Source organism: Camelina sativa, chromosome 18 (assembly GCF_030686135.1).
Source record: "Camelina sativa cultivar CO46 ecotype springtype chromosome 18, ASM3068613v1".
Classification (NCBI taxonomy): domain Eukaryota; kingdom Viridiplantae; phylum Streptophyta; class Magnoliopsida; order Brassicales; family Brassicaceae; genus Camelina; species Camelina sativa.
The window spans coordinates 13,276,919-13,291,131 of record NC_141897.1 but is presented as its reverse complement, the minus strand read 5'-3'; the positions used below and the strand labels follow the sequence as shown (position 1 = coordinate 13,291,131).

The 14,213-nt window shown below is 36.0% G+C and overlaps 2 protein-coding genes across 5 annotated transcripts; both read right to left on the bottom strand.

Moving 5' to 3' along the window:
- Window positions 1-431: 431 nt before the first annotated feature.
- Window positions 432-5,239, bottom strand: LOC104760965 (putative leucine-rich repeat receptor-like protein kinase At5g49770). Of its 3 annotated transcripts, XM_010483971.2 has the most exons (20): window positions 5,016-5,239; window positions 4,798-4,921; window positions 4,630-4,701; window positions 4,470-4,544; window positions 4,306-4,377; window positions 4,052-4,216; window positions 3,877-3,951; window positions 3,709-3,780; window positions 3,542-3,613; window positions 3,392-3,460; window positions 3,200-3,277; window positions 3,020-3,091; window positions 2,804-2,938; window positions 2,226-2,713; window positions 1,971-2,120; window positions 1,735-1,871; window positions 1,442-1,661; window positions 1,131-1,366; window positions 628-1,051; window positions 432-482 (listed from the first exon to the last, which is right to left on the bottom strand). In XM_010483971.2, exons 1-20 carry the CDS (start codon window positions 5,101-5,103, stop codon window positions 454-456), a joined length of 2,853 nt encoding a protein of 950 aa, XP_010482273.1. In that variant the 5' UTR covers window positions 5,104-5,239; the 3' UTR covers window positions 432-453. The 3 variants fall into 3 exon arrangements, with proteins under 3 accessions (XP_010482273.1, XP_010482272.1, XP_010482274.1); XM_010483970.2 differs by having other exon boundaries at window positions 432-1,051; XM_010483972.2 differs by having other exon boundaries at window positions 432-978.
- A 1,269-nt stretch (window positions 5,240-6,508) lies between these two features.
- LOC147922870 (leucine-rich repeat receptor protein kinase HPCA1) lies at window positions 6,509-13,340 on the bottom strand. 2 transcript variants are annotated; one of them, XM_087498611.1, is made up of 19 exons: window positions 11,068-13,340; window positions 10,876-10,996; window positions 10,716-10,787; window positions 10,549-10,623; window positions 10,390-10,461; window positions 10,127-10,291; window positions 9,967-10,041; window positions 9,810-9,881; window positions 9,656-9,727; window positions 9,502-9,570; window positions 9,307-9,381; window positions 9,153-9,224; window positions 8,926-9,060; window positions 8,367-8,842; window positions 8,126-8,281; window positions 7,903-8,039; window positions 7,599-7,818; window positions 7,289-7,524; window positions 6,509-7,210 (listed from the first exon to the last, which is right to left on the bottom strand). In XM_087498611.1, the coding sequence occupies exons 1-19, from the start codon at window positions 11,153-11,155 to the stop codon at window positions 6,737-6,739; spliced, it is 2,862 nt and encodes a 953-aa protein (XP_087354737.1). In that variant the 5' UTR covers window positions 11,156-13,340; the 3' UTR covers window positions 6,509-6,736. The 2 variants fall into 2 exon arrangements, with proteins under 2 accessions (XP_087354737.1, XP_087354738.1); XM_087498612.1 differs by having other exon boundaries at window positions 11,183-11,423.
- Window positions 13,341-14,213: the final 873 nt, after the last annotated feature.

Here is a 14,213-nt window from a genome sequence, read left to right as displayed (position 1 = left end):
TCCTAACTTCAGTGCAGCTCTGGTCCATACTTGGATATTAGCGTCACCAGAATTTTGACCTAGTTTGAATTGCAAAGTTTCTATAACGGGTGCCTCATGCAAAAGCAAAGACCTGTCCGCAAACCGAGGGAAGCTCGCATAGCTATCATCATCATATATGAGGTTTGGCACCATCTTCCAAAGTGGTTGCCATCGTCTGGACAAAACCATCGTGGCCACAACATCTCTCGCAGGCAGAAAAGACAAATACACAATACACCACAAACATACTACTTATACACTACATAATATATTGATTTAATTTATAAAACAGTATTTAAATTGCTTTAAAGTAAAAAATAGTCCCGTGAATATCTAGTTTCATACAAAAGATTTTTAATTTTAAGTATGAGAGAGAGTGACCTTGTTATCTTTTGTTGTTTGACTTTGAATTGGACAAAATATTAATTGTTCTTATGATTTTATGGTTGATGTTACCAAACCTATAAGCGATCACAAAACATATCAAATCATGTTAGTACACAAGTGTAACGAGTAACGACACTTACGAAATTGTCAAAAAGCAGAAAATAAAGAAAAGACAATAATATCAAACCATGCGTTCGGGTTTTGTAGCTGGGAAAATACCAGTGTACTCAAACGAATCCCTTCCATAAGGATCATGATCACCGGATACTTCCTCGTACGTTGCTGAATCGGCGTTAGGGTTTAATCCTGCAAGCCGCACTATGCTCTCTATTTCTTGCACCACCTCACTCATCGATGGCCTATCAACTCCCTCTGCCTCCACGCATCTCAGAGCCACATCTACGTACTTCTCGAACCCTTCTATATTCCCACTGTTTGCGATGATCGTCGTGTCCAGCAATTCTTGCAAGTCGTATAATGTCCTCGATTTATCCATCTTCTTCTTCACCTCTTTCACAACGTAGCTGCCTCTATCTATTGGACTTTTACCGGTTAATAACTCAAGCATCACTACACCAAACCCATACACATCGCTCTTCTCAGTCAGTTGATTCGTCATGTAGTACTCAGGATCCAGGTAACCCTAATTTTAAATATTATCTGAGTTTTTTTTTAATTGTTAATATAGAATTCATATATTTGATGATTGATACTTTACTCACCATTGTTCCTTTCACTTGTGTTGTGACATGAGCTTTTTCAGGGTCTCCAATAAGTTTGGAAAGGCCGAAATCGGCAACTTTTGCGGTTAGATGTTCATCAAGTAATATGTTGTTTGATTTTACGTCTCTGTGTATAATTGGAGGATCAGCAAGCTCATGAAGGTAAGCTAGACCCTTCCCTGAGCCAAGTGCTATTTTGAGCCTCCTTGTCCAATCCAGTTTAATCCCATTCTTTCCTACAATGTTTTTGATGTTCATGCATGTCAGCACCAAAGAACTAACTAAAACAAGACTGAGATTTTGATATTTACCTGATAGAGCGTCTCTAAGTGAGCCATTTGGTATGTACTCGTAAACGAGCATTTGTTCGCTTTGATCAAAACAGAATCCCAAGAGCTTGACAACATTTTTGTGATGGACCCTTGAAAGAAGCTCAATCTCAGTTTTAAACTCTAACCCTCCTTGCATAGATCCTTGTTGAGCTCTTTTGATTGCTATGAGTTGCCCATTTGGAAGAACCCCTTTGTACACCTGTTCTAACATCATCATATTAGGACCATAAAATTCGACTAATGTCATTGTTACTTTTTGAAAAGACACAAACCTGTCCATAACCTCCACCCCCAACATCATTTGCCTCTGAAAACTTGTTAGTACATTTGCTCAGCTCTTCAAAAGTAAAGGCCTTTGCTCCCATTAGTTGTGGAGCATCGGTATTGTTTTTACCCGTATCCCACTTGGCTACATCATACAAAAGAGATCGCTGCTATCAGAATTTTTCATTAAAGAGAAAAGAGAGGAGTCTTTTCTTGTAGTGCACGTAAACCATTTTCTTCTCACCAAAAGGATTAATTTGGTCAGTTGCTTTCTCAGCTCTCTTCTTCTGTCTAAGAGCGTAGATCCCAGCTATAGTCAACAACAATAGAAGAACAACAGCACCAACAACAGCTCCGATTATAATGCCCATGTTTACTGAGTTTGAACCTCCGTCTACATATGTGGAAAGAAAAAAAAAACAAGACAGAGCAAAAGAGTCATATTAAACCAATATATGTGTTGTTTGAGTGTGAGTGTGTGTGACCAGTTTCATCATACCATAGAATGAAGTACTGTAAGGATTGGCGTTGAAAACATAAGGGCCAAATACGGGAGGAGGCTTATATGTCTGGTTGCTAAACTCAAAACCAACACGTGACATTGCATCATCAGTAAACCTCTCATTTTTGAATGGAAAGACCAAGAGTTCTATTAAAAGATGGTAATCAAGTGGAGTCTCTCGTATGTTACTGATGGCCACAGAGGCTCCCATATAAATGGGATCCTTTAAGAACTCCTCTAAACTTTGCTGGAGCGATAGGAAGTTGCTGTTGTTGGAATACCCTGAGAAGGAAGGAGACCTGAAGGTTAATGTTCCTGTGAATGGATATGCACAGCGGCACGTAGAGGGACTTGCTATCCTGCCCTTATCACAGCCACGACGACAGTTTGTTGGGAGGGTAGAAAATGAGGAATTTTTTTGGTCTCCACTGCAGTAGCCACTATGTCGGTTCGCCTCATCATCACACACTTCATTCTCTGCCAACCTGTGGATATATTTATCAACAAACATAAGTGACTGAAAATGTTTATATAAAAAAAAAAAATTGAATATGTGACGACGAAGATGAACATACAGGACTTGGATGCGGTTATTAGCTACTGGACTATAAACACTTATGTCGTTGTTTCGTAGATCCACAAACTCCAACTGTTTGCTATAGTTGGTACCAAAGTCCAATGTTGCGTTTATATGATTGCGCTTTAAGTAACTGCAATTTAAGAAAAACCATTCCCCAATCAGTCCAGATTTTACAACTTTGAGTACTTTCATGTAATATTTGATGACTCACACTGTCTGCAATTGAGCAGGGCTAAAGAGGGAGGTTGGTATTGGACCGTCAAGTTGGATGCCTTCCAACCTTCTGCAGATTAGATAACCATTTGCTTTTAGTAAGCATACACATGAAAATATTTATCGATATACAAATATGTATGTCTATTTTATTAAGACAGAGAGAAATGGATCATACAATGTTGCCAAATTGCGTAATGAAGGGATCCATGATGGAATGAGTGATAATGTCATCTTTTCATTATTGCTCACATCTCTGTTATTACAGAAAAATCACATGATCATGACATTAGATTGATTAATAATAGTTATGGTTTTTTCTATGATAAATTTGAGCAAGAAAAGAGGAGTGAAAAATATCGAAACTTACAATGTGTAGAGACTGGTTAAGCTGGTTAAATTTGGAAGAGTACCTGTCAATCTGTTGTCGGACAAGTACCTGGATTCAAATACAAAAAAACTATTTTACTTCTTCTTTGCATCTTTAGTATCTACAAAACATCTTTAGTTCCTCACTTACAGTTCTTGAAGATCTGTGAGATTATTAAGACTTGAAGGAATTTCTTCAGATAGTTTATTTCTATTAAGTCGTCTGTAATAGAGAAAAGAGCACTTGAGAGATCTGTTTGTCAACAAGTTTGGAAAAAATATAAACAATTCGAAAAAAGGCTCTGTTTTACTACTTACAACACCGTTAGCGTTTTAACGAGGCTGAGGCTGTCCGGTATTTTACCCGTGAACTGGTTATCATCAAATAGCCTATCAACAAAACAAGAAGCAATAGTCAGTTCACTTATAAAATAATCACAACTGGTGCAAATCTCTCTCATCTTTCATACATACTATGGAACTTACACATGTATCAAAGTCATGTTTGAGCTGAAGAGCTTCTCTGGGATACTATCCGAAAGCTTGTTATTTCCAAAATGACTGCAAGTGAAAGTAAAAGGATACTCAGACTAATTATTATATTAAAAATAAAATAAAAAGGTGTTATTATATAAAAGGAAATGAAAAGAATTGGGATTACAAATGCTTAGCTTGATGAAGCATATCAAGTCCAGGTAAAGAAATCCCATCAGAAACCGGAATCTTTCCTTCAATCTGATTGTCAGTTATATCAAACCAATAGAGTTCCGATAACCGTCCAATGGAAGCCGGAATTGTTCCACTAAAGTGGTTAGAATTTAGGGAGCTATATGGAGAAAAGACAAATAAATACTATTAGTTAATGGATTTAGTGAGACTGTTTATAACAATATATAGGAAGCAACAAAATCTTACAGTGTTGTTAGTTTTTCTAAAGATCCAATGGACTCAGGGATTTGACCACTGAAACCACATCCCATAAGGATCCTGGAGGGTAAAAAGAGTTTAGTTAAAATATGAGGAGATATATCAAAGTAATTTGTACTAGAGGTCTAATGATATTGTGTTAATTTACTTACAAGCTCTTCAAGTTCTTTAGGTTACCGATACTTGATGGAAGCGCTCCAGATAATCCAGTATTGTAAGACAAATCTCTACAAATATTGGATCATCAGATGAGAACAAATCCATTAACTATGTAAAAAAATTAAAAAAAAAATAAAAGAAGAAAAGACATACAAGATCTCCAATTCAGACAACGTCGAGATATCGGCAGGAAGGTTTCCTTTCAAGTTAAGGTTGCTTAACATTCTGCAACAAGGAAACAACACAACGTTAAAGTTTATAGAGGATTATGTTGAAGAAGGAAATTACATCATAACAAAATAATTAAACAAGGGTTCGTACATTGAAACAACGCGATTATTGTTGTTACATGTAATTCCAACCCAATGATTTCCACAAGGATCAGAGCCTTTCCAACTCTTGGATAGCGCAGTCCATTCACTCTTCAGGACTTGTAAAGCAGAAGCTGCACCAATATTGACAAAAAATCAGAAAAAAAAAAATTGAATATTTCTTTTATCTGAAAATAAACTCTGATCATCAATCATCATTATACTTACAATCAGAACCGTCTGGGATTGCAGAAACAGAACAAACTTGGACGACAAGCAAGATCAAGAGCTTAAGTAATCCGATTCTTGAACTCATCTTAAGACACACAATGATTGTATCACAAATAATTCAAGAAGAAAGCATGTGGTCTGCACAAGTTATAACGAACTCTAGAAATCATATTGCAGACTATATAAGGAGAAGACTTTGAACAATTTAAGTGAAGAAAAATAAAGCAAACAAATAGACAGTGGACAATATAAACAAATGGTTCAACTTGAAATACATAATACTCCTATTGTGGAAGGGTTCAAAGGGGTTGTCCATTGGAAAAAAAAAATGGAAAAAGTCAGCTAGATATTATTTGTTTTCCCAAGAACGTTTCTACTCAAGAAAAGAGAGATTATATTTCTGAAATGTAGAGTTAATGGTCAGCGACTATGCAGTGATATGGTTTTTTTTTTTTAACAACAACATGCAATAAAGTCGTGGTCATGGGAAAAAATCAGCACAAGCATTTACCAACTTGAGATTTAAAAACATATACTAATAGCAACAACAGTGAGGCTGATGGTTTAATGATATATCGACAAGTACACCACATGTCAGGCAACGCACACATTTTTGTGGGATGGATTATTATAAGGTATACTAGAACGGGACTAAATTTGCAAATTGCAAGGAAGTATTTTTCCATAGGGATATTTTGTCTATGAAGAACCTAGACACTGAAGAGATGTAACGCAAATTTCAAAGAAGATTGTGGTTGCATATCCGCAACCAACGCTTAGTAAATAATATCGATACGCTAGTGGAACTGGTGGAGAATGCTACAGCAGTTTTCTAGTAGAGATATGGCTCGAGAAGGAGGGTTAGAAAAAAAAAAAAAGATCGGACGCTTGCTTCAAAGGCCAATCATGAACTTGAGGAACAAAGCAAGTGAAACAATCACCAAGGAACCAAAACATAGTTATGTGGGCACTAGCTACAAGATCTACAACCATAATTTACCCTGGGTCTTTTAACGGTTTGATGGGATGGTGTATGCTAGGTTGCTAACCCAAAATCTTGATTATTGATTTTTTTTTTTTGTTGATATAATCTTGATGAGTACTTTTTTTATATTATATAATCTGTATCTTTATTTTGTTTTATTTTAATCTGACCAAGTGTTGTCTTTAAGGTGAAAAAGCTCACTACCAATCTATATTCTACGTACTACAAAAAGCAATAATACCATACCAGTTGTTTTATAAATTTAAAACTGAAAAAGTTCTATTAATATTTTCTAAGTCAGCCTATAAGATTCAGTTCGTTGGTTGTTCTAGTTTACATAAGAGAACCTCTACGTATGTTTCTTCTACTCTTTTGATTCTTTTGTAGTTTATTAACATCTTCCCTTACATAAATATTGGAACCAAATTGTGTGTTCTGTATGAAACAAATCTATAAAGTTCTCAACAAGAATTAATATATATATATATATACACATAGGACTTACTTTTCTTATGTTTGAAAACTGGTGTTTATATTACCAAAGATAGTTTGACAAAAAAATATATATATTACAAAAGATTTGGTGGGTTCTTCTGAGCTTGGCTCCATTCCTCTGCTTTATAAACAGTGACCACATAACAGCACATCAAATCATGCTAGTTCACATTCACAAGGCATTTCAATATGAAGTCACTTTCCAAAAAAAAAAAAAAAAAAAGGAAGGCATAATCAATCATTGGGGCTCAAGCTTTGAAGCTGGGAAATTCCCACTGTACTGAAACGATTCACTGCCATAAGGATCACCTGATCCTTTGATTGCGTCCTCGTACGTTCTTGAACTTGTTGCTGAATCTGCGTTAGGATTTAATCCCGCAAGCTGCATTATATTCTCAATCTCTTTCACAACCTCACCCATTGATGGCCTATTAACTCCTTCCTCCTCCACACATCTCAGAGCCAGATCAACATACTTCTCGAACCCTTTCAGATTCCCACTACTTGCTATGATCGTTGTGTCCAGCAATTCTTGCAGGTCATACAAATTCCTCGATGTATTCATCTTCGTCTTCACCTCTCTCACCACATATTTGCCTCTCTCTATTGGACTTCTACCAGTTAATAGCTCGAGCATCACCACACCAAAACCATATACATCACTCTTCTCCGTCAGTTGATTTGTCATGTAGTATTCCGGATCTAAGTATCCCTGATCCCATATACGAGTTAAAAATGTATCTGATGAGAAAAATAAAAGTGAAAGGAGGATGATTTATTCTGTACTCACCATGGTTCCTTTAACTTGTGTTGTCACATGAGTTTTCTCAGGGTCTCCCACAAGTTTGGAAAGGCCAAAATCAGCAACCTTTGCAGTAAGATCTTCATCAAGTAAGATGTTATTTGATTTGATGTCTCTGTGTATAATTGGAGGATCAGCAAGCTCATGAAGATAAGCCAAGCCCTTGCCTGAACCTAGTGCTATTTTAAGCCTTCTTGTCCAATCCAATCTAATCCCACTCTTTCCTGCATTACTAACATATTCAGCATCCAAGAACTATCAATAAATCTTCAGAGGAAGATATAGTTTTGATACTTACCTGAGAGACTGTCTTTAAGAGACCCATTTGAAATGTACTCGTAGACAAGCATTTGTTCACTTCTATCAAAGCAGAATCCCAAGAGTCTGACAACATTCTTATGATGGACCCTTGAAAGAAGCTCAATCTCAGTTTTGAACTCCAACCCTCCTTGCAAAGATCCTTGTTGAGCTCTTTTGATTGCTATGAGTTGCCCATTTGGAAGAATACCTCTGTACACCTGTTTCACCATCATTTCTGGGATCAGAATTTTCAACTAAAGCCATTGCTACTTTCAGTTGAGGCCATTTTTTAAGACACAAACCTTGCCATAACCTCCACCCCCAACATCATTTGCCTCTGAAAAGTTGTCTGTACATTTCTTCAGCTCTTCAAAAGTATAGGCTTTTGCTCCCATTAGCTGTGGAGCACCAATACTGCTCTTACTCGTATCCCACTTGGCTGCAACATGCAAAAGAAAAATCTTTCAGGGTGGTTCCAGTAAAGGGAGGAGGCTTTGGTAAGTAGCTTAGTAAATTTTGTCGTACCAAAAGGATTATTTTGATCGGTTGCTCTCTCTGCTCTCTTTTTCTGTCTGAGAGCGTAAACCCCAGCTATAGTTAACAACAGTAGAAGAACAATAGCACCAACTACTGCTCCAATAATAATGCCCATGTTTGCTGACTTGGAACCTTCTTCTACATCTGTGGCAAAAAAAGGTAGAGTAAATGAACTTATATGGAACCAATATTAGAACTCTTTGATTGTGTAAGAACAGTTTCAGCATACCAGAGAACTTCTTGTACAGAGCAGCTTTAAAAATGTAAGGGCCAAATATAGGAGGAGGCTTATAAGTCTGGTTACTAAACGCAAAACCAACAAGTGACATTCCTGTCTGATTAAAACTCTCTCTGCCTAATGGAAAGACCAGGAGATCTATAAGAAGCTGATGATCAGTTTCATTCTCTCTAATGTTCCGGACACCCACGGAGTCTACAGGATAATTATACTTCTTAAAGAAATCCGTGATTGCCTTCTGTAGGATTAAGAAGTTGGTGGAGTTGAACAACCCTGAAAAGGAAGGAGACCTGAAGTAGAGTGTTCCCATGAATGGCTGTGCACAGCGGCACGTGGTACTCGCTTCCATGCCTTGTTCACAGGGAGAACAGTTTGTTGGGAGTGTAGAAAAAGAGGTATTGTGTTGTATTGCTGAGCAGTAACTCGGTCCGTTTCCCGCCTCTAGGCACACTGGGTTATTTGCTAATCTGCGAATATATATCAACAGACATAAGCAATAGGTTGAAAAAAAAAATACAAGACATTTTGGTTTTGTGACAAGGATACATACATTACTTGAAGTTCTTTCTTAGTTGGTTGTATATACTCAGATATGTCATTGTATTGTAAATCCACAAACTCCAACTGGTTGCTAAAGTCGGTACCAAAGTCCAATGTTTCATTTATCTGATTGCGTTTTAGGATACTGCGCACGTAAAAAAAAAAAGTAAGGCATCCCAATCACTACACTTTTCACAGCTTTACTTGATTACCAATTATAAGAATTGTGTGACTCACGCAGTCTGCAACTGAGTAGCGCTGAAGAGAAAACTTGGTATTGGACCTGTGAGTTGGATCCCTTCCATCCTTCTGCAAAGGATAAGACCATTTGTTCTTAGTAAGTAGACACATGGAGATCAAAAGATGTAAAGAGAGAAAGGAAGGCTCATACAATGTTGACAGGGAGCGTAATGAGGAGATCCATGAAGGAATGGGTGAGAAATCCAAAGTGTTATTGCTTACATCCCTGTTACATTACAGTCACATCATGTGATTAGATTGATAAAGTTTGAAGGTTTTGAGAAGGGTAACTAGTGATGGTAGATTGAGCAGCAAAAAAAAGGAAGAGAAATATAAAAAAACTTACAATGTGTAGAGATTGGTCAAGGCGGTTAAATTTGGAAGACTACCAGTAAATTTGTTGTTGGCCAAGTACCTGAAATACATTCAACTACAAACTCTTTTACCTCTTTTCACTTATATCTTACAAATACATAACAAATCTTTAGTTGCTCACTTACAGTTCGTTTAGACTTGTAAGATTATTAAGACTTGAAGGAATCTCTCCAATTAGTCTGTTCCTATCAAGGCGTCTGAAAGAAAGAAAAAACACAAGAGATTAAGGAACTAAAATGCTTAAAAAAAATAAATAAAAACAAATCTTTTACTACTTACAACACGGTCAACGTGTTAACGAGGCCAAGGCTCTCAGGGATTTCGCCTGTGAATTGGTTTCCATCCAAGAGTCTATCGATAAAACAACAAACAATGCAGTCACTTTGTTAGTTACTACTCTCAATCTCTCTGTTTTGTATCTAGTATGAAAGCTTACACATGTATCAAAGTCATGTTTGAGCTGAAAAGTTCTTTTGGGATCTTTCCCGACAGTTTGTTTTTCCCAAAATGACTACAAGAGGGAAGTGAACAATTAGTATATTAAAGGAGTGGTTATAATACTCGAAATGGAAAGATTTGGGAAATATATATAGTACAAATGCTTAGTTGCAAGAAGCATGTCAAGTCCAGGTGAAGAAGTCCCATTAGAAACTGGAAGCTCTCCCTCGATCTGATTGTCAGCTATATCGAACCAATATAGTTTTGATAACCGTCCAATGGAAGCTGGAATCGTTCCACTAAACTTATTCAAATTCAGGGAGCTGTATGGAGTAAACACAGATTAATGTTAATGGGTTTAGAGAACGCAATTGAAAAAAAGGAGACTGTTTATATATAATAGGAAGTAACAAAATCTTACAGATATATAAGTTCTTTTAGAGAACCAATGGACTCAGGGATTTCACCACTGAAACTACATCCCACAAGAATCCTGGAGAGTAAAAGAGAGTTAGTAGATAAGACAAGGAGATGTGTATATAAGTTGTACTAGAGATCTCACGATATTGTGTTTCCTTACAAGCTCTTCAAGTTCTTAAGGTTGCCGATATTTGGTGGAAGTGGTCCGGACAATCCAGTATTGTATGACAAATCCCTAAAAAAGATTGGATCATAAGATGAGAGCACAATAACCTTTTTTTTTTATGTGAAAGGAAAAAAAAGTAGAAAGTAGAAGAAAAGACATACAAGATCTCCAATTCAGACAAGAACGAAATATCGGCAGGAAGCTTTCCTTCCAAGTTAAGGTTACCTAGTGATCTGCAACAAGCACCAACACAACGCTTAAAGGTCGGCAAGGACTATTGGAAGAAGCAGCAAACAAACCAGAAGAAATCGAGTTTCTTACATTGAAATGACGCGGTCATTTCGACATTTAATCCCAACCCAATTGGTTCCACAAGGATCAGAGCCTTCCCAACCATCAGGAGAACTGGTCCATTCGCTCTTCAGGCCACTTAAAGCAGAAGCTGCACCATATGAAAACCATTAGGAAAAATTATGATGTTCATCATTTATATCTGCATATACATAAACTTACAGTCTAAAGTATTTGTGAGCGCAGATACAGAACAAATGTGGAAGAAAAGCAAGATCAGAAGCATAAAGGCTCCAGTTCTTGAACTCATCTTCAAAACCCACAAAGATCCTCTTACCTCTTCCTCTGTTTTTTTCTGATTGTACCTCAAAAATTATCTTAAGAGAAAAAAAGCATGTGGTCTACACAAAGATTTGACTAATCTCTTAATAAATATTGACAACATCGCTCTCAAAACATGTAGACAATAATGTTAACAAAAAGGAAGAAGAAGAAAGAAGACTTTGAACAAATCGAGTGAAAAAAGTATATAAAAACAAGAAAAGAGGGAGAGGACCATAAAAAAAAAAAACTTGGTCGACTCAGAAACAGCTGATAATGGGATTTTAAAGACACAAGGTTTTTTAGGTTTGGTACATGGATTTGTCAATAGTGTAATGGGAAGGAACAAATTATGAAACAATACATTTAAAAACACATATGAGTTGTCTTGATGCGAAACTATTGTGGGACCTTTATTTATTTCACTGTATTAAATATACTCATTATTGATTTCAATACAATCACAAAACATATACTAGTATATATCTAAAAACTTCAAAAACATAAGAATAAGATATGATTTGTTGACCCTAAAAAGTTTGATCTCATAAAAGAACAGAGAGTTGTGGTCATCGACTATGAGAAGTGATATGTTTTTTTTTAACAACCAAACAGTAGAGTAGATAAAGTCATGGTTGACGGTCGTTGCCTATATGGAGCACAAGCATTTACCAACTTGATATACTAATCCTAATGGCAACAATGATGATGATGATTTGATGAAAGATTGACCAGTTACTCTTGAATTAATCATTGAATAATCTAGTGGGTAATGTAAAACACAAATGTATAGAGTTGATGGCCCCCCACCGTTAAGAGAGAAAGATCAAAGATGTGTACCCAATTGGATCTAGTAGCTTACAAGGACGTCTCAACCCATTTAGCAAGGTAAACTAAGAAGAGAGTACAACGTAGCAGGACAACAACAACTAGAAAGTGTCAAAGTGGAGAGACGTTGATAAACAGTGATATAATGGTAGTAGGATCAAGCTATTTGATGTATGCCAAGAAAATGTTTTTGTCGATTAACTTTGATAGAGAATGAAAATGTTGGTGTCCACAGAACACTCACGTAATGACGTGTTTTTTGGGGGATACATATATAAATACTCTACGTGTTAAGTACGTGAATATAAGGTCCATCTCACCATTTACATTTGTTAAAAGCTTCAAATTTGTTTGTTTCACTTAATTATTTGTTTTTTTGTTGCCTTAATTATTTTTTAGGAACTTGGGATAAATCTATGTGGCCTTCGAGTCAACAGACACTAACGAATTTTAATTTGTAGGTTTCAGCTTTCAGAATTCAGCTAATAGTATTTTACTATTTTTGTAGTTCCAAACTAATTTTTTGAAAATAACCTGAAAAAAATATATAAAATATCAGAAAATAATTAAAATACAAACTAAAAAAACATTGGAGTTATATAAAGTCCAAACATACTCAAAAATAACCAAAACAGATACCCAAAAACTTCGGAAAACAGCTAAAAATTAACCGGATCAAACTGAATTTTCTGGTATTGCACAGAATAGAATCGAATCGAATCGAATCGGAAGCGTCTTAAATACCGGAATGCCCTAAAAACCTATGGAAGATTCCTATGATCTCAACAACTTCAAAAAAATCAACAAGAAATGTGGAAAATTCCTGGATAATATATTTTAAACATGTCTTATACAAGCATAATATCACAAGGAAGATTGCAATGTATAAATTAGGGTTATTGTTTGGAGTTATAAAGTTTATGTATGGCAGCTGTTCTGTTAACCAAGATGAAACAGAGACATCTATTCTATATAACGCTAATCAAATTAATCTAGAAGTCTGAAGGGTGAAGGTACCTGCATTTCTTAAAGAGAGTCATACTTGGATTTGAAGCAGAGACATCTGTTCGACTCTGAACTCTGCATTTTGACCTCAAGACGCGAGATAGTGTAACAATCGGGATTGATCATTGCGTATTAGATATATTAATTCCGGTTATCCAGAATTCAGATTTGGTTAACTCCTCCTCCAAAACCCCCGAACGTGACTTCTTTGTTTTCGATTAACCGGAATAATATATCTAATATTGAGATCACAGTAACCGGACATAGCTTCCGATCTTCTCCGGAAATCGCTTCTCCCTCGCCACTTGTCGGTGTCTCCGATGATCGCCTCTCCCAATTATATGGGCCTATTGGGCTTTCTTTTTTTTTTACTATAATTTGCTTGATTCTGTTGGATTTCTTTCTGAGTTACTTGCCTTTGCCCCACTATCATATTAAACATGAGTGATTACTGATTTCTAATTTTTCATGTAAGGTAAATTATACGATTTTTAATCCTTTTTCGTTTAAATTGAGGACTCGAAGATAATTTTGGACTAATTAGAGTGAAGAAATCTTTTTGGATTTGTTTACATCAATTTTGTTGATCTTTTTGGTGTTTTGGGAGAGCCTACTAGTGGTGAATTCAGTTGTTGGTGACATGTTAAGTAGTCCCGATCAGTTTCTTTACTATTGCTCGGTAATCATAGTTTTGGTATTTAAGATTTTCTACTATGATCTCTATGACTTTTTTTTTTTTTTTGTCACAAATGATCTCTATGACTCTATCCATCAAATTATTTTGTTATTAAGCCAAAGCCTTACGCTTATATCATCAGCTTAATTATGCTTTCATGTAGGCCAGTCATCAGTCATGGGAGTTGTTTCGTCATGGTCATCCTTTTTTGAGACAAAAAGAAAAGCTCTTTGGAACAAGTCTTCTTTTAATTTGATTTATTAAAGAAACTTTATGCCAATGCATCTGATTTTTTTTTCCTCTAACTAGCTAGTTAATTAGTCTTGGAAAATGGTTAACACATTAATAGTTATTTTTCTTGGCTTTAGTGCCTTTAAACCTTTTACTAGCTCTAGAAACAACTCAATTGTAAAACCTTGCAAGCTTAATTCACTTGAATCTCTCAAATATGGAAGGTATATTATGTTCCTTTCGGGCTGCATTGATTACTCTATTTGTTTTTAACTTGTGATATTTTGAGTAACGCAACAGACAAACC